Source organism: Nyctereutes procyonoides, unplaced genomic scaffold, assembly GCF_905146905.1.
Source record: "Nyctereutes procyonoides isolate TBG_1078 unplaced genomic scaffold, NYPRO_anot_genome, whole genome shotgun sequence".
NCBI lineage: Eukaryota > Metazoa > Chordata > Mammalia > Carnivora > Canidae > Nyctereutes > Nyctereutes procyonoides.
The window spans coordinates 50,204,549-50,223,089 of record NW_026575131.1 but is presented as its reverse complement, the minus strand read 5'-3'; the positions used below and the strand labels follow the sequence as shown (position 1 = coordinate 50,223,089).

The window sequence follows — 18,541 nt, the reverse complement described above, 5'->3', positions numbered from 1 at the left end:
TGACTCTAATAGGGACCTCCTAAGAGTGAATCCTATAGTATTTGTCCTTCTGTGCCCCACATAGTTCACTCAGTAGAATGTCCTCGGATTCACTCATGGCACTACACATGACAGTGGTTATTTTAAGTCCCCTTAGCAGACATGGTAGTTCACTGGTCTCCATGTCCTTGTGATCATGATAAGGGTGATGAGATGGTGCAGGGGTACTAACGACCTGAGCGTGACCAGTCTGCCCACCCCTCCCCCACACCTGGTGCAGGGACCAATGAGTGTCTGGACAATAAGGGCGGCTGCTCCCACATCTGCAACGACCTCAAGGTGGGCCACGAGTGCTTGTGCCCAGAGGGCTTCCAGCTGGTGGACCAGCGAAGATGCGAAGGTGAGTCCTGAGCAGCATGGGCTCCCTGCCTCCTCAGCCCTTTCTCCTTGTGTGGTTGCCAAACCTTAACAGGTGTCCCACCTGTTAAGTGGGCATGAAAATGGTGCTGACCTCCAGGCCTGTTAGGAGGATTTAATGAGGTTGCCAGATGCATGGGTCATCAAGTACAGGCTTGGCCCGTGAGGAGCACTTGGTTCTTGCCTTTGGAGATTAATAATTAAGAAATAAATCCCTGCTGATGCAGCTTTGCCCTGTGGGTGGCACCTCTGGGGTGAATGGTGAGGTCAGGGTCATTGTTGGAGATGACGCTTGGCTGTTTCCGTGTTTTCATTCCTGAACCTGATGGCCCCGAGACCTTGGTTCTGCAGGTCTTCCCCAGAGGGCATGGGGTGTCCCCATTTGCCCCCGGGAGGCATGGCTTTCAGTAGGAGCCCATCACTCTATCAGCACCCCATGAAGAAGAAGCCCCAAATCTTTTTCTGTGCCCTAACTTGCAGATATCGACGAATGTCAGGATCCCGACGTGTGCAGCCAGCTGTGCGTGAACCTCGAGGGCAGCTACAAGTGCGAGTGTGAGGAGGGCTTCCAGCTGGACCCCCACACCAAGGCCTGCAAGGCTGTGGGTGAGCAAGGGGTGGGACCAGTGGGGCAGGGGTGGGGCTGGTGGGGGCAGAAGGGCACACTGTGTCCTGCAGAGACCTCTGGCAGATAGATGAGCAGGCCAATTAGGAACTTTCTAGGAGGCTGCTCTCACATGTCTTGCTTCCCTGCAGACTCAGGTCAGTTGCATGAGTGCTGGTTTCTAGCCCCCAGCCCTGCCAGTGGCTTCAGGGTACAAGAGGTGAAAAGCCATGGCCTGAACGGCCTGCACCCCCTGTTCTTTTTTTTTTTTTTTAAAGGGTGAGTTTTATTTCTATCAATACATCGGTAACATTCACCATTGTTGGGAACCAGCTTTATTTTTTTTAAGTGATATTGATAGATTTTTTTTTTTTTAGATTTTATTTATTTATTCAGAGAGAGAGAAAGAGAGAGAGAGAGAGGCAGAGACACAGGCAGAGACACAGGCAGAGAGAGAAGCAGGCTTCATGCAGGGAGCCCAACGTGGGACTCGATCCCGGGTCTCCAGGATCACGCCCTGGGCTGCAGGCGGGGCTAAACCGCTGCACCACCGGGGCTGCCCCCCCCCCCCCCAGCTGTTCTTATTCACTTACAGGAACCTATACCCAAAAAGCAAATTCACTTAATACAGACCAAGGTATAATCTCTCATAAGAAAACCAAATCACAGGGCAGCCCGGCTGACTCAGCAGTTTAGCACCGCCTTCACCCCAGGGTGTGATCCTGGAGACCCGGGATTGAGTCCCACGTCAGGCTCCCTGTATGGAGACTGCTTCTCCCTCTACCTGTGTCTCTGCCTCTCTCTCTCTGTGTCTCTCATGAATACATAAATAAAGTATTAAAAAAAAAACCCACAGCAATAGTTGGGTTTCTTTTCTTCTTAATCTAAGATTATAGGGTGCTTGGGTGGCTTAGTTGGTGAAGCATCTTCCTTTGGCTTGGGTCATGATCCCGGGGTCCTGGGATTGAGCCCATGTTGGGCTCCCTGCTCAGTGGGGAGTCTGCTCCTCTGTCTCCCTGTGCCCCTCCCCCTGCTTGTGCTCTCTCTCTCTCAAATAAATAAAAACAAACAAATTTAAGATTAGAACGGCACTCATGCACTGATTCTCAGAATCTCCAAATCAAGAGATCCCATGTGTTTGGAGGCATAGCCAAACTCCCTTTGCTTTGTGTCATGTCATTACCCGCCTGTCTGATTCTAATGAGGTACAAGTTTGCAGAAATATTTTAGATCAACTTCTGTTTCCTTACGGTCTGTTTTAGCCTTGAAGTCTTTCTCCTGTGTTATCACCCCTTTTGTGACGGTTCCTTGGCCTCCCTTGCTCATACCCCCACGCATTTCCTGGTTTTGGGGAAAACCAAAGACTGAGCTCATGAAACCCTCTAGGATTTGAAGTTTCACTTTCCTTCCAATATCTATGGACTGATGTCTATACAGGTGCCTTCCAGAGGGTAAGGGGCACATGGTGTTGTGGGAAGGGGTATTCTGAGTGAGGTCCATTGTACACATGGTTAGCTTGTTGGTGAATATTGGCATCATGGTTAACAGCACAGTCCCCAGGGACAGGGCAGTGTGTGTTCAAATTCCAGCTCTGCCACTTACTAGCTGGTATGACCTTGGGCTAGTACCTTCTCCTCTCTGAGCTTCAATCCCCTCACATACAATAGGAGTTTGACAGTAGCCCTGGTCTCATCGGAGTGTGCGGACCAATAAGGGAAAATATAATAGGAAAAGCACTTAAGGAGAATTTCCTGCCCTAAGGTATAGCTCTATACACATTAGCTGTTAATGTTTCTTCTTCCTCTTTTTTTTTTTTTTAAGATTATTTATTTATTTGAGAGAGAGAGAGAGAGCAAGCATGAACGGGGTGGAGCAGAGGGAGAGGGAGAAACAGGCTCCCCACTGAGCAGGGAGCCTGACGCAGGGCTCCATCACAGAATCCTGAGATCATGACCTGAACTGAAGGTAGACACTTAACCGACTGAGCCACCTAGATGCCCCTCGTTTCTTCATCTTTACGTTCCAAAATGTAAAATGCTGGGGCCCCAGTGCAGATTTTATTACCAATGTAGGCTTTATTATCATTCAAGTATGGCAAGGCCAACCAGTCAGGAGATGGCCACCATTGAAATGATCGGTTGTTACAGTTCCCAAGAGGAGGGCCATGGCAGCCAGGGGGCCAGCCGGGGAAGCACCAGGGTCAGTCAGGAGGCAGAGGAAGAGGAGGGGTATCACATGGGCCAGAGCCTCCCTTATGGTTTCCTTGGGCATGAGGTGAAGCAGGGTGAGCAAGCTCAGGACTAGCTAGTCTGAATAATCTCAGCGGGCTCTGGGGCAGAGCAGCTGCCCCTGGTTGTCTGGTACCTGCCCTGTGGTGACTGAAGCAGGAGGAGGGGTTGCGACCCAGAGCATGAGAGCCCAGTGGAGGGGTGGCGGGCATGGGCTGGAGAGTTTGCTTTCAAGGCATGTCATGAACCATCCCTAGGAGCTGGTTGGCCCTGGGAGGGGCTGTCCTTTCAGGTTCTGCAAGGCCTCGGATGTCAGAGCATCAGAACCACATGGTCTTGTTTTGTTCTGTTTTGTTTTTAGTTTTATGTATTTATTCATGAGAGACACAGAGACAGAGGCAGAGATGTAGGCAGAGGAAGAAGCAGGCTCCTTTTGGGGAGTCTGATGCGTGACTTGATTTCTGGCAACCAGAGATCACAACCTGAGCCAAAGGCAGACACTGAACCACTGAGCCACCCAGGTGCCCCTGGAGCCACATGGTTTATACACCAACGAGGCATTTCCCATGGCATCTTGGGTGTCTCCCCTGGTTCAGCCAGACCCCCAAGGGTGACAAGCTCGAGTCAGGGGGCCTTCTACTCCCCTGAGCATCCTTCCTGTGTCCCCAGGCAACATCGCCTACCTCTTTTTCACCAATCGCCATGAGGTGAGGAAGATGACTCTGGACCGCACCGAATACACCAGCCTCATCCCCAACTTGAAGAACGTCGTCGCCCTGGACACAGAGGTGGCCAGCAACAGAATTTACTGGTCCGACCTGTCCCAAAGGAAGATCTACAGGTGAGCCTTGGAGCTCCACCCAGCCCCCCAATCCAGGTGAAACAGGCCCCTCATACTGACGTTCTGCTCCCGCTTCTCCCACTGACAGCACCCAAATCGACAGAGCCCCCAGCTTCTCCTCCTATGACACCGTCATCAGCGAAGACCTCCAGGCCCCCGACGGGCTGGCAGTGGACTGGATCCACAGCAACATATACTGGACAGACTCCATCCTGGGCACCGTCTCCGTGGCTGACACCAAGGGTGTGAAGAGAAAGACGCTCTTCAAGGAGAAAGGCTCCAAGCCACGTGCCATTGTGGTGGATCCCGTGCATGGGTTGGTACCCCCATAGCTGAGGGGCTCAGAGGGAAGCACAGGCGGGGTTTAGAAGTGGTGAGGACTCAGCCTGGGGAAAGGCATGTGCCTGGGCTGGATTGACCTTTGTAGGCATGGGGCTTTCCTTGCTGTCAGGAAAGCACAAAACCTGGAATGGTCTTCTCCACCTGCCTTTTGGGAACCAAGTATTGATCCTTCTCGATGTCTGTTGAGATGGAAGCAGACCCTGAAAAGTCATGTGCTCAGGATAAGAGCCCCAAATCAGAGACACGCCTGGGTGGATGAGTCGGTTAAATGTCTGACTCTTGATCTCAGCTCAAGTCCTAATCTCAAGGTTATGAGTTCAAGCCCTGCATTGGACTCCATGCTGGGTGTGGAGTCTACTTTAAAAAAACAAAACAAAACAAAACAAAAAAAAACCAGAAATTGAAATATGGATTTAAATTGGTATTAGAAATTAATACTAAAAAATTAATACTTATTTAAATTCTGCTTTAGTATTTTACTGCAGAGAATCCTGTGCCAGGATAGGATTGGAGAAAAAGCACTCAGCTCCAATGGTAGTTTACAGGGAGTAAAGATCACCACCCCAACGGGGCCCCCAGGAGGGTGTTTGCAGGGCCGGGGGCTGACTCAGCACTCCAACGCCCACAGGGACCTGTGTCCCCTGGCAGAAAGTATCTCCCCACCCCCTGTCCTGCACCCATTACACCACATCTGCCTGTGGAATTTCACAACTCTGGAGGGGCGGTGGCAACCTTGGTACAGGCATCCTGTCCTGGTGGCAATCATCAAAAGGAAAGGGAACTGTTTGTTTTTTTTTAAGGTTTTATTTATTTGAGAGAGAGTGAGCACAAGCAGGGCATAGTGGGAGAGGGAGAACCAGGCTCCCTGCCAAGCAGGGAGCCCCATGCAGAGCTCCATCCCAGGACCCCAAGATCATGACCTGAGCTGAAGGCAGAAGCTTAACTGAGCTACTCAGGTGCCTCAAAAGGGAACTTTGGAGATGAACATGACTCAGATGGGACAGACCCTGGGGTGAAGGTGGGCCTTGGCCCACAAATGTTCTTATTTGGCAAAGGGACACTTGGTTTAATAAATTTAGCTCCCCAGCTGCCAGGAAAGAGCGAGACCCCTAGAAATAACCCCTTAGATACAAGTCATGGGATGTGTGTGTGTGTGTGTGTGTGTGTGTGTGTGTGTGTGCATGTGTGCATGCTCTACTGTTGGGTTTCTGTTCCCCTCCAGAATATAGTGTAGGCTTGGGCTCTTGCTCTCTGTTCTCCACTTGGGTCTTTCATTTGGCACATGGGGTTCATTCCCTGTGGACTGGATGAGCCCTGATTTGCTTTGTACCTAGCACATGGAAATTGAGTTTTTTTCCCCCACCTCACACCAAGAGGCCCTAAATACCTTTGAATTCCTTTAAATGGGTGTCACTGCAGTTTTTTGTCTGCAGGATTGTAGATTCTAGATTTCTCATTCTAGAAGTTAGATCACTAGATCCAAGGGTACATCCACGGATATAGCATCAAACTGTCATGGAACACCTGCTCTCCAGAAGTGCAGCTGAGGACCCATTTCACTCACTGTCACCAGCCGGTCTTCCCTCTTTGCCAGTCTTTTTTTTTTTTTTTTAAGATTTTATTCATTTATTCATGAGAGACAAAGAGAGAGGCAGAGACACAGGCTCCACACAGGGAGCCCGACGCAGGACTCGATCCCGGGTCCTCAGGATCACACCCCAGGCCGGAGGCAGGCGCTAAACCGCTGAGCCACCCAGGGATCCCCGACCTCTTTGCCAGTCATGATGGGGAGGGGGTCTTTCAGTGTATTTGTATTTGGCTACTTGTTAGTTTGAACATCTCTTCAGAGGCATAAAAGCCATCAGAGATCTACCTTTTTTTTTTTTCATGAGAGACAGAGAGAGAGGCAGAGACCTAGGCAGAGGGAGAAGCAGTCCCCCTGTGGGGAAGCTGATGTGAGACTCAGTCCCAGGACCCCGGGATCACGACCTGAGCCAAAGGCAGACACTCAACCACTGAGCCACCCAGGTGCCCCCACTTCCAAGTATAGATCCAAAAGCAGTGAACACAGGCAGGCAAACAGGTATTTGTACCCCCGTGTTCATGGCAGCCAGGGTATGGAAGCAGCCCAAGTGTCTCTGGATAGATGAAGGATAAACTAATGCAGTCCACCACCTGATAGAATTGTATTCAGTCTGAAAAAGGAAGAACATTCTGACACCTTCTACAACATAAGGCAAGAAGTCAGACACAAAAGGACAAATACTATATGATCCCACTTATGTGAGGTTTCTAGGGGAGTCCCATTCATAGAGATAGAAAGTGGAGTGCTGGAAGCCAGGGGTTGGGGCAGGTGTTTGATGGGGTCAGAGTTTCCGTGTGCGGTGGTGGAAAAGTTCTGGAGATGGATGGTGGTGATGGTTGCATGACAGTATGTATGTACTTAATGTCACTGAACTGGACACTGAAAAACGGTTAAGCTGGTAACTTTTATGTTATGTGTATTTTACCATGATAAAAAAAATCTTTTTAAAGATTTTATTTATTTGAGATAGAGTGAGAATGAGAGAGAGAGTGCACACACGAGTCGGGGAAGAGGCAGAGGGAGAGAGGGAACAGGCTCTCCACTGAGCAGGTAGCCCAATGAGGGGCTCAGTCTCAGGATCCGGAATCGTTACCCAATCCCAAGGCAGATGCTTACCCAACTGAGCCACCAAGGTGCCCATTAAAAAAAATTTTTTTTAAAGATTTTATTTATTTATCCATGAGAGACCCAGAGAGAGAAAGAGGCAGAGATACAGGCAGAGGCAGAAAAAGTCTATGCAGGAAACCCAATGTGGGACTTGATCTGGGGACTCCGGGATCACGCCCTGAGCTAAAGGCAGACGCTCAACCGCTGAGCCACCCAGGCGTCTCACCATTAAAAAATTTTAAAGAAAAAAAAAAACACTTTACAAAATAAAAAATGTATAAAAGCCTTCAGAAAGCACTGTCGAGGGTGCACATTAAGCGTCCTCAGTCCTGACATTGGAATCGAAACCTCCCTTTGTTCTCGAAGGTTCTAAAATCCTGCAACCAGGTTGCAGGCACTAGGGTAGTGGAAGAAACCAATTTGAGGTGTCTTTTGGGGACTCCTTACAATTCCTGGCCCTGCTGCTTCAGGCGGGAGCCTCCCCTACTGACATCCTGCTATTGCTGCTTTCCCACCAGCTTCATGTACTGGACGAACTGGGGAACTCCCGCCGAGATCAAGAAGGGGGGTTTGAATGGTGTTGACGTTTACTCACTAGTGACGGAGGACATCCAATGGCCCAATGGCATCACCCTGGGTATGTCCTTGGTTGGGACGTTGGTCTCTGGGGTCAGGCACGGCCTGGCGAAAAGAAGGGAGTGGCCAGGCTGCACCTGAATAAAAAAAATGCAGCTCCCTGTTTTTTATAACCTGCCACTAAACTGCCCCAGCATGGCGTTTGGGCTGACAGGTGGAGGTGTGCAGTGGGGGCTGCTTTTCAGGGCACATCTCTGCCGGGTCCTCAGGGGGTCCTTCCTGTGGGGAGTGGAGTGACCAGGCCCAGGCCCCTCTGGCATTGACATGTGATCTCTCCTTGTCCACCTGTGGATTCTAGATCTTTCTGTTGGCCGCCTCTACTGGGTTGACTCCAAGCTCCACTCCATCTCCAGCATTGATGTCAACGGGGGGAACCGGAAGACCATTTTGGAGGACAAGAAAAAGCTGGCACATCCCTTCTCCTTGGCCATCTTTGAGGTGGGGACGGGGAGCCAGGGGTTGCTCTTTGGGTGCTTGAGGGAAATCCCATCTACATGCTAGTTACTGACACAATGTATGTACGAGGCATACGTGCTCATGCTAATGGGTCAACCCACATTGTCTGGTTCATTCAAGCTGAGACCAACTTATAAAACTGAAGTTATTTCCATTTTCTTCTCATCAAAAGAGATATATTTTTTAAGATTTTATTTATTCATGAGAGACAGGCAGTGACATAGGCAGAGGGAGAAGCAGGCTCCCTGCTAGGAACTCAATGCAGGACTTGATCCCAGTAGGACCTGGAATCATGACCTGAGCCAAAGGCAGATGCTCAAACACTGAGCCTCCCAGGTGCTTCTGTTTTTTGTCTTTTTAAGTAAACTCTACCCCCAGCGTGGGGTTTGGACTCACGACTCAGATCAAGAGTCGCAGGCTCCCCGAGCTGAGCCAACTTTTGGGTGCCCCCTCACCCAAAGAGTCTTAAAGCAGCAGTTCTCATTTGGAGAGGCCATCTTGGGGCCCAGGGGACAATCTGGCACTTTCTGGAGACTTTTTGGTGGTTGCACTTGGAGGGGGAGTCCCTCCTGGTACTTAGTAGGTAGAGGCCTAGGAAGCTGCTAACAGCCTTACAGAGAGAAAAGGAGGCCAACCACAGCTGGAAACTGTTTTAAGGAAACATAATGTTTGTGCACCCTCATTCAAGCAGTGTGACTCAACATTCACCAAGAGGTAGAAGCACCCTGGGTGTCCGTCAGAGATGAAGGGCTAAACAATATGTGTAACTATGCAGTGGAACGTGATTCAGGAGACAGGGAGGTGCTTCTGACACACTGCCACAGGGACGATGCTGGAGAGAACCAAATCCAGACACAAGAGAACAGATCCTGTCTGATTCCACTTGTGTGCGGTCCCCAGAGGAGTCCTGTCCTCAAAGACCGGAAGTCAATGGTGGGCATCAGGGCCTGGGGCAGGGGGTGGGGAGTCCCTGTTTCATGGGGACAGAGTCTCAGTTTGGGTAGATGGAAAATTCTGGAGACGGATGGTGGTGATGGTTACACACCAATGTGAATGTACCTAATGCCCACAACACACTTAAAAAGGATTAAGATGGTTGATTTTAGATTATGTGTATTTTACACAGTTAAAATTTTTTTAAAAAAGAAAGTAAAAAGAGGGGCGCCTGGGTGGCTCAGTCAGTTAATCATCTGCCTTCGGCTCAGGTCATGATCCCAGAGTCGTGGGATCGAGCCCCACATGGGGCTTCCTGCTTAGTGGGGAGCCTGCTTCTTCCTCACCCTCTGCAGCATCCCCTGCTTGTGTGCTCTCTTTCTCTCTCTTTCTCAAATAAACCTTAAAAAAAAAAGAAAAAGGAAACGAGGCTCGTACCCCCTAGTGTTGCTTCCTTCCAAATATTCGGGTGTCCTATGCCCTCAATTAATGGGATCTGCTGTCTTCTTTAATGCCATATAGGATAAAATCTTTTGGACGGACATCATCAATGAAGCCATTTTCAGTGCCAATCGCCTCACAGGCTCAGACATTAATTTGGTGGCAGAAAACCTCTTGTCGCCAGAGGACATTGTCCTTTTTCACAACTTCACACAGCCAAGAGGTAAAGATAGGGTGACTGCTTCCTGCCTCCACATCCCTGCTGGTGGTTCTGGAATTTTCTAGAATTTTCTAACCTTGCTCTCCTGCCTCTTCCACCTCAGGGGTGAACTGGTGTGAGGGAACTGCCCTCCCCAATGGCGGCTGCCAGTACCTGTGTCTCCCGGCCCCGCAGATCAACCCCCACTCGCCCAAGTTCACCTGTGCCTGCCCTGATGGCATGGTGCTGGCCCAGGACATGAGGAGCTGCCTCATAGGTAGGGGCGCCGGCCTGCCTGCGCGTGAGTCCTGCTTCTGCCCCCTCTTCTGGCTTTAGTCCTGCAACTTGACCTTCCTGATCTTTTATTTGCTCATCTTCCAAACGGGAGGGGATGAAGCTCCAGGAGGCCCTCATAAGGGGTAACCGTGGTTTGCCTTTGTCGTGCTGGATACGTGAGCCCTGTGCCAGGCATTTAGACAGATGCCATTCACCTTTGCTGTCCGGTTCACTCTCTCCCAGCCCCTTGGGAGGTGATCGATTGTAGACCTGGGCATCGAGGGAGAAGATGACCCCCTTTTTGGTGTTTCTCATCCTCAGAGAAAGTCTCAGTTTGGGGACAGTGTGTTTGAAATACTTGTGAATCTGTCTTTCAACCTATAACAAATAATGTAATAACAATATAGATATTAGTGTGCTTCAATTGTTTTCAGTTTTTTTCAAGATTTTATTTTTTATTAGAGAGCACGAGCAAGGGGGAGGGGCAGAGGGAGAGGGAGAAGCAGACTTCCTGCTGAGCAGGGAACCCACCGAGGGGCTTGATCCCAGGACCCTGGGATCGTGACCTAAGCTGAAGACAGATGCTTAACTGACAGAGCCACTCAGGCGCCCCTGTTTTCAGTTATTTCTTTGTGACCCATGGCACATGCTACTTATCCATCGTCATTATCACAGTTATCAGAGAAGCCCTTGGGCAGTAGAGCACTCAGGAGATGTTTCTTCTTTCAGGGACTGAACCTGGAGCCACCATCCAGGGCACGGCCACGGTCACGGTCAAGTCGACGGTCCATTCCACAGCCGGGAGGCCGACAGTCCCCTCCACAACCGTGGGGCCAAAGCACACAGCCAGCCCGTGGTCTGTGGCCAGCCCTGAGTTCACCACGGCTGAGATGGTGACCATGTCCCACCAAGGTAAAGGCGGGGACTATCCTGGCCCCAGGTTTATAGCTCAGGCGTCTAGACCGGCCCCTTCAGAGGCCAAGAGAATCTGGGGAAGGGATACTGTGGGTCTAGTCTTGTCCCTGCACTCTCTCTGACACAACCTATGCAATTTCAGAAGCCTCCATTTGGCTACCTGGAAAATGGGACCAATGACAGTGGCCGCCCTCCTCGTGGTCGTGGTAGTAGTGGGGATTGTGTGGCCCAAGGCGTGTGAAGCACTTGAGTGTGTGGTGGTGGCTTATCCCAGAGTCTTCCCAGTGCAGAGACCCCGGAGCCTGAAATGTTATCAAGGCCCATTCGATGACCTGCTTTCCAGGTGTCTGCCCAGCAGGCCAGGGCTAGGGTGAGGCAGATGAGGCGCTCCACAGGGTGGCATCTGAGGGATCACCAAAAACCCAGGACTTAAAATAATATTTTATTGCATTACTTTTTCAAAGATCAAATCCCTGAACTATGGGCCGAACACCTGGTCTTGCAAATATAATTTGGTCAGATGGGGCACCTGGGTGGCTCAGTGGTTGAGCATCTGCCTTCGGCTCAGGTCGTGATCCCAGGGTCTGGGGATCGAGTCCCGCATTGGGCTCCACATGGAGAGCCTGCTTCTCCCTCTGCTAATGTATCTGCTTCTCTCTGTCTCTCATGAATAAATAAATAAAATCTTTAAAAGATTTTGATCAGAGCCTGGGTCCCAACACGGCCAGGACAGGCAAGTGTAGATTCAGAGCCTGTCTTCCTAAACATTTGATATTTTATCAGGGGGTATTGGCCTTCATTTTTATTTCTTAAAAAAAGGTCACATTAGAATATTACTCTATTACTAAGGGTTTTTTTGTTTTTGTTTTTGGCACGGGGCGGGGCGGGGAGTGGTGCAGGCTCTAAGTTTTGTGCCTATGGCTTAGTGCCTGGCTCACAACCTAGCCCAGGCTCTCAGTGAATTAATGGAAGACCCGCCATTCATCTCTTTGCCCACCAGAGGGCACCTGCCCTCGTGTTTGGCCAGAAAAATGGAGCTCATAGATGTTTCTAGCCAGAAAAAAATGGGCTCATCAGCAAGTTGGACATTTTTTTCTCCCTCACAGTGGCTGAAGCCTATGTACCACCATAAACAAGGTAAAGCAGAAACTGCTGTGGTTGAGAGAGGCCAGGAAATCTTTCCACGGGGGGCAGTGCCACTGCTTGGAAAATTGTTTCACAGATGGGCCCACCCAGGGCTCCTTGATTTGAGCAAAGGATACCCCCCTTTTTTAAAAAGATTTTTTATTTATTTATTCATAGAGACACACAGAGAGAGAGAGAGAGAGAGAGAGAGAGAGGCAGAGGGAGAAGCAGGCACCATGCAGAGAGCCTGACGTGGGACTCGATCCAGGGCCTCCAGGATCACACCCTAGGCCGCAGGCAGCCCTAAACCACTGCGCCACTGGGGCTACCCCAAAGGAGCTCTTTTAAGGGAAAAACTTCTCAAGGATCTTGCTGGTGCCTTAAAGTATTTTTGTTAGAAGTTTTCTTAAATATGCACAAATATTAAAAAAAAAAAAAAAGGCAATTTAAACTACACCACGTATAACCAGCCAATATAGGGCAGCCCAGGTGGCTCAGCAGTTTAGTTCTGCCTTCAGCCCAGAGCGTGATTCTGGGGACCCGGGATCGAGTCCCGCATCGGGCTCCCCACATGGAGCCTGCTTCTCCCTCTGCCTATGTCTCTGCCTCTCTCTCTCTCTCTGTGTGTCTCTCATGAATAAATGAATAAAATTAAAAAAAAAAAAAGATTAACCAGTCGATATAACCCACCTGGGGTTTGAATAGAACTGATGATGTAAATCATGGCTCACTTGCGTCCATGTGGCCCAGGTGTGGATCTTCGGTCTTCCCGGGCTGTTTGGAGGACTTTAAACTTTGATTTGCCTGGGGCCCTCACAGGGCTCAGGTGCACCAGTGTGCTTGTATAACGAGGTTCCCCCCAGTATTTATTAACTGGGGTAGTTGACACAGGAGTCTGGAGCTTTGGTGCAGTCCACACTGGGCCCAGGAATTGCTGAACAGTCCGGAGTCAGGTGGCTGCTATCCCGTCCAGACCTGTCTCCTTTCCATCAGATGCAGAACCAGCATGAAACATTCCACCAGTGACCTCACCAGCTAGCAAATGTACCTGCAGGCTCTTGCCTCAAAGATCGTTGGTCCCTCCCCCAGAGCTTTGAAATGCTTGGCTGAGGAACCTCTTAAATCTGCTCTAAGTCCCATAATCCCAACTGCTAATGAAAGAGGCCCCAGCGTGATGCCTCTCAAACCTGGGAGACGCTCCAAGTTCCTTTGAACTTCTTTTTTTTTTTTTAAGATTATTTATTTTAGAGAGAGAGAGTACAAGCAGTGGGAGGAGCAGAGAGAAAGAAAACCCAGCAGACTCTCTGGTCAACACAGAGCCTGACATGCAGGGTTTGAACTCATTACCTTGAGATCACGACCTGAGTTGAAAGCTAGAGTCGGACCCTTAACCCACTGAGCCACCCAGGCTTTGAACTTTTAAAGACACCAGGAAATAGGAGGTGTTTCCGTCTATGTGTGGGTTGTTATACACCTGCCGTGGATCTGAGCTTCACTTTGTCCTTTCTCCCATGCAGCCCTGGGCGACGCTGCCAGCAGAGGAGACGAGAAGCCCAGGAGCGTGGGGGCTCTGTACATCATCCTCCCCATCGGTAAGTGAGCAGGCCAGGCCCACCCTGGGGCCCAGCTTCCTGCAAAATGACCTCCCTGCCCAGCGAAGCCACCCCAAGGGCCCACTAGAAATGGTGCAAAGAACACTCAGAAGAAAAGAGTTTTGGCCGCATTGGTAGAGACCGGTCCCATTTCTGAAGGAGGGGTAGCCCCATGTGTGGGGACTCAGAGGAAACCTGGGAGAACCAGCCACGGTTGGGTAGCTCCAGGGCGACGCAGTCGCAGTGGGCTTTGCGTTAGAGATTTGTTAGGCACGTAGATAGGGTTTGTTTGTTTGTTTTCCAGTGGACGAGTATGGCTTTAAATTTGCAACAAAAACCCTAAATAAGTCAAAAAGGGCAGGAGTCTGCAGGCGGTGTCACTCGGGGGGCTGAGCTGGGTGGCAGGGCCCTGGGGCGGCCTCCTGACCTGGCCACCTCCCGTTGCAGTCCTGCTCATCCTCCTATGCTTTGGGACCTTCCTCCTCTGGAAGAATTGGCGGCTTAAAAGCATCAATAGCATCAACTTTGACAATCCTGTGTACCAGAAGACCACGGAGGACGAGGTGCATATCTGCTGCAGCCAGGACGGCTACACCTACCCTTCGGTGAGTACCGGCCCAGGAGGCCCCCCACCTCCTCGTCCTCCCCACAGGGCTGGGAGATCCTCCAGAGACCCTCAAGGTGGGGGATAGGTAAGGACAGGATCAAGAGAAAGCAAACAAAAGAGGGAAGTGGGGGCTTTTGGAGAGGGAAGGAGATTTTTTTTTAAAGTTTTTTATTAAAAAAAAAATTTACTCATGAGAGACAGAAAGGCAGAGACACAGGCAGAGGGAGAAGTAGGTTCCATGCAGGGAGTCTGATGCGGACTCGATCTGGGACTCTGGGATCACGCCCAGGAGGGAGATTTTAGATGAGGCAGCTGGGGCAGGCTCCCCAGGCCAGGGAGCGTGTGGTGTGCAGAACACATCGCCTAGGTGTAGACTCTGAGGCTGGTGAGGCTGGAGCTGAGAATCGGGGTGGGGGTGTCGAGCGAGTTGCCCAACGTAGGGAAGGGACCAGGCAGGGCCTTGTGCACCTGGCCTCAGGAGGAACCACATGGGAGCCATGGAAGGTTCTGATTAGAGGAGGGACTTGGCCTGACTCCCGGCTCACCGGCGCCCTCAGGTGGCTGTCGGGGGAAAGACGGGGGCAAGGTCGTGGGGTGGGGCCGGCCCCCAGCTTGGCGGAGGCTGCTGCGCTGGTGCAGGCTCCGATGAGGGGGGCTGGCCCCCCGCGCGGGCGCGGGCGCGGGCGTCAGGGAGGGAGGCGTAGGTGGCCTCTGGCCATGTTTACTGAATGTTGGACTGATCGCTTCCGGCGTTTATCCTTCTGTTGACAGAGACAGATGGTCAGCCTGGAGGATGATGTGGCCTGAGCCGCTGCCCCTGGTCCCGTCCTTCCCCGGAACCTGCTGCCGGTCACCTGCTGCCGGTCACGGGCAGGAAGGACACTTTCTCCCCGGACCCTTGACCTGCCACAAACCCTTCCTGAGACCTCGACGCCCTCCTGTTTCATGCAAAGTGACCAAAGCCCTGCTGGCAGCCGCAGCCTCAGCGCCGGCTGCAGCTTGGCCTGTCTGCCAGAGCTTTGTTCTATATATTTATTCATCTGGGAGGCAGAACGGGCTTCCAACGGCGCACACGCAACGGGTTTAGGTAGGGCTTTTTTTTTTTTTTTTAATTTCTCTATGAATAGCAGAGAAGAGAAAGTCGAATGAGCTGGGGGGGGGGGCGGGGCACGTTTCTGCCCTCTCCAGGGGACTGCTCACTTCTCCCCTCCTGTGGGACTGACGGAGGGACAGAGAGGGGGAGAGAGAGGGAGAGGGAGAGAAGGCAAGCGGCTCTGACCACGAGAGCAGGCCCTACCCAAGGTCCTGAGTAGCTGCCTGCCCCCCACTCTAGCCCGAGCCCCCAAACTCAGGAGTAAATGTGTTCACCTCTGCCTTGCTGGACAGCCAGCACTAGCTTTTGCCTTGCCGCCCCCTCCCCTGCCCAGATCTGGATCAAACTAGTGTTTTCCAAGCAAGATTTGTGCCCTCCCTTTACGCCAAGACTCTGGTGTTGGTCCTGATGTGGCCAAATCCAGCGTCCTGGGCGCGGGGGCCAACCAAACCCCATTAATTCACCAAAACCTCATCGGTTCCCAGGGAAAGCCTGAGCCACCGGTTGCCCTTAATATTTATTAAGTGCCTGAGATACCCAGTCAGCTGATGCATGGAGACAGCGGCCCCCGACCTCTAGGAGCATCCTTAGGCCTGGGTGCGGCGGTGCAGACCCCAGCCCCTGCGCCCACCCCAGCCCCTTCCAGATCCCCTTGCACTTTTTTTAGTTCAGGGCTGTATCTTGTGTAAAGTTGACATAGTCACTATTTTGCACTGGTTTCTGTTCCAGTTGGGATGGGCTCCGGGGTGGGAGAGGATGGATGAATGTACAATCTCGGGGCCTTCCCCCCCAGCGCCCCCTTCCTACCCCTCCCAGCACTTCAAAGCCACAATCATGACTATCCAGCCTGTGTTTCCACGTCTATGCAGATCCCCCTGAGCCATTAACTTCCCCAAGATGGTTGTCTTTTGTTTGGCGAATGCCCATTTTAGCCCTGTAGGATGTCCCCCGGGCTTCGTCATTTTATGGGACTTAAACAAAATATCTTTCCAATACTATCATACGGTCACGTCTATGACCAAAGAGACAAGTGGCAGCCTCCTGTGGACTCCTGTCAAGGGCTTGTCCACTGTTCACTGCATGACCACCAAACACTGTGCCCCTGTAGGAAACTGTGAAAGCCTTTTCTCCTTCTGAAGCATGTAAATAAACCCCTGTTCAGGTAATGGGGGGGGCTTTTTGTTATGTTTGCACTTTGTATATTTGTTAAACATTATCACTTATGTATATGAAACAAAGATCTATTTATTTTTGCAAACCCTGGTTGCTGCATCGGTGACCCCTCCGGGGGCTCTGCGTTGAGGGAAGTTGTCTCTGAGACGCCTCTTTTTGTACAAAGATGACTCATGCGGGCTTTGCGCAAAGCTCTTCGGGAGGACCGTGTCTGTGTTGTATATATGATGGGTTGCTTTGGGGGGATGGGTATCGCTTTTTAAACCACTGTATAGAATGTTTTTATAGCCCGAATGTCTTACTGTGATCAATTAAATTTCTTAAATGAACCGCTTGGTGAAACCTGGACCGCTTTCTTCCTCTGGTCTCTGGCTCCTCTGTCTGTGCATGAGCAGAACTTCCCAGGAGATGGCTCTGGAAAAGGGAACATTTCCCCAGAGCTCAGGACAGTCACAGGCTATGGGGCGCTTCCCTGAAGTGGGGTTTTGCTAAATCTCCTTCATGCTCCTTCACAGAACCAACATCTAATGGGCGCCTGTGTGGTGTGCAGGTCCCGGCCTAGGCGTGTGGGACACTGCCATAAATAAGAGAGTAAGAGTCTGCCCTCAAGGAGCTGATATTTTAGAAGGGGAAATAGATACAATGATGATATTTTAGAAGAATATTCTAGAAGAATGTTAAACAGGGCAATGGGGCAGAGAAGTGACTGGCAGGGAGAAGGCTCCTTTAGGGAGGGCTCAGGGAAGGATTTTCTAAGGAGGTGACATTTGGGCTGAATCCAGAAGCATAAACTGTGAGGAGTGGCTGGGGCTGAGACCTTCCCACTTGGTTCAATCAACACACGATTCCCGAAGGGAGCGTCCCCTACAAACTCTTTGGGCCCCTGGATGGTTGATGTGAGGTTTTTCTTTTTTTTTTTTTAAGATTTTATTTATTCATAACAGAGAGGCAGAGACACAGGGAGAGGGAGAGAAGCAGGCTCCGTGCAGGGAGCCCGACGCAGGACTCGATCCCAGGACCCCAGCATCACACCCCGGGCCGAAGGCGGGGCCAAACCGCTGGGCCACCGGGGCTGCCCAATGTGAGGTTTTCTTAAAGGATGAACACCCAGGAAATAAATTGCTGAGATAATAAAACGAGGTCTCACAACACAAATCCAAATAATCACGAGTTCCGGCGAATCGGGCCTCAAATTCCGTAGTAACAACATTTGGCCAGAGCTGTGGGCGTTGCAGGCACACGCAGCCCCATTCTCTCTGCACCCCAGCTTTACTGGAGTCTGACGTGCAGGCTTCAGACCCCTTTCCCGGGACATGGCAAACCAAACCGCAAGGAGTCTAGGCACACCCGTCGGGGGTCAGAGACACAGCGGGTCCATGGATGCAAAGAACTTAATATGGGGAAGTAGGTATAAAAGCTCAAATGGGACCAACCACACTGACACCTCACGCCCTGGGCTTCCGCTCTAGGTCCTTACAGGTGGGAGCCAGGGCCTGAGGGACAGGGGTGGGGACACAGGTTCCATTGTGAAGACCGAGAAAGTTCTGAAGACTGGTGGTGGCGGTGGCCGCACAACCATGTGGATGTACCCGATGACCCCAGATTGGACACTTAAACCCGGTCGAATGGGAAGTCTGATGCTGTGTGTATTGGAAGGCAACGCTAAATGATTATTTCTTTAAAGACCCAATAGGGGAACAATGAGGCAGCCAGAAGTAAACGCGGTGTAGGGCAGAGCTGGTATTACCGGACCCAGAGGGAGCTGTTGGGAGCCTCGTAGGTGACACTGTGTATGGCAAAAAAAGGGGGGGGGGAGTCAGCTTCTCCCCTCCTCCTGGTGGTGCCCTCTCCCACCAGCGAGGACCCCGCAGCCTGAAGCCAGCAGGACCCCGACCCCCCCCACACTCACACACACACCCCGCCTTACAGGGCAAAGGGAGGGAGAGCAGGAATGGGCTGGGAAGCAGGTGACCCAGGGTGCAGGGCGGTGGG

The 18,541-nt window shown here is 51.3% G+C and overlaps 1 protein-coding gene across 1 annotated transcript in view; it reads left to right on the top strand.

The window, feature by feature from the left end:
- LDLR (low density lipoprotein receptor) overlaps positions 1 to 16,878 on the top strand; it is a 36,894-nt gene extending 20,016 nt beyond the window's left edge. Inside the window, exons 7-18 of the mRNA XM_055343477.1 lie at positions 260 to 379; positions 877 to 1,002; positions 3,898 to 4,069; positions 4,158 to 4,385; positions 7,622 to 7,740; positions 8,038 to 8,177; positions 9,651 to 9,792; positions 9,893 to 10,045; positions 10,774 to 10,956; positions 13,602 to 13,676; positions 14,124 to 14,281; positions 15,055 to 16,878. Of these exons, the coding sequence (XP_055199452.1) occupies positions 260 to 379; positions 877 to 1,002; positions 3,898 to 4,069; positions 4,158 to 4,385; positions 7,622 to 7,740; positions 8,038 to 8,177; positions 9,651 to 9,792; positions 9,893 to 10,045; positions 10,774 to 10,956; positions 13,602 to 13,676; positions 14,124 to 14,281; positions 15,055 to 15,090 (1,652 nt within the window). The 3' untranslated portion in view covers positions 15,091 to 16,878. The remainder of the gene's footprint in view (positions 1 to 259; positions 380 to 876; positions 1,003 to 3,897; positions 4,070 to 4,157; positions 4,386 to 7,621; positions 7,741 to 8,037; positions 8,178 to 9,650; positions 9,793 to 9,892; positions 10,046 to 10,773; positions 10,957 to 13,601; positions 13,677 to 14,123; positions 14,282 to 15,054) is intronic.
- Positions 16,879 to 18,541: the final 1,663 nt, after the last annotated feature.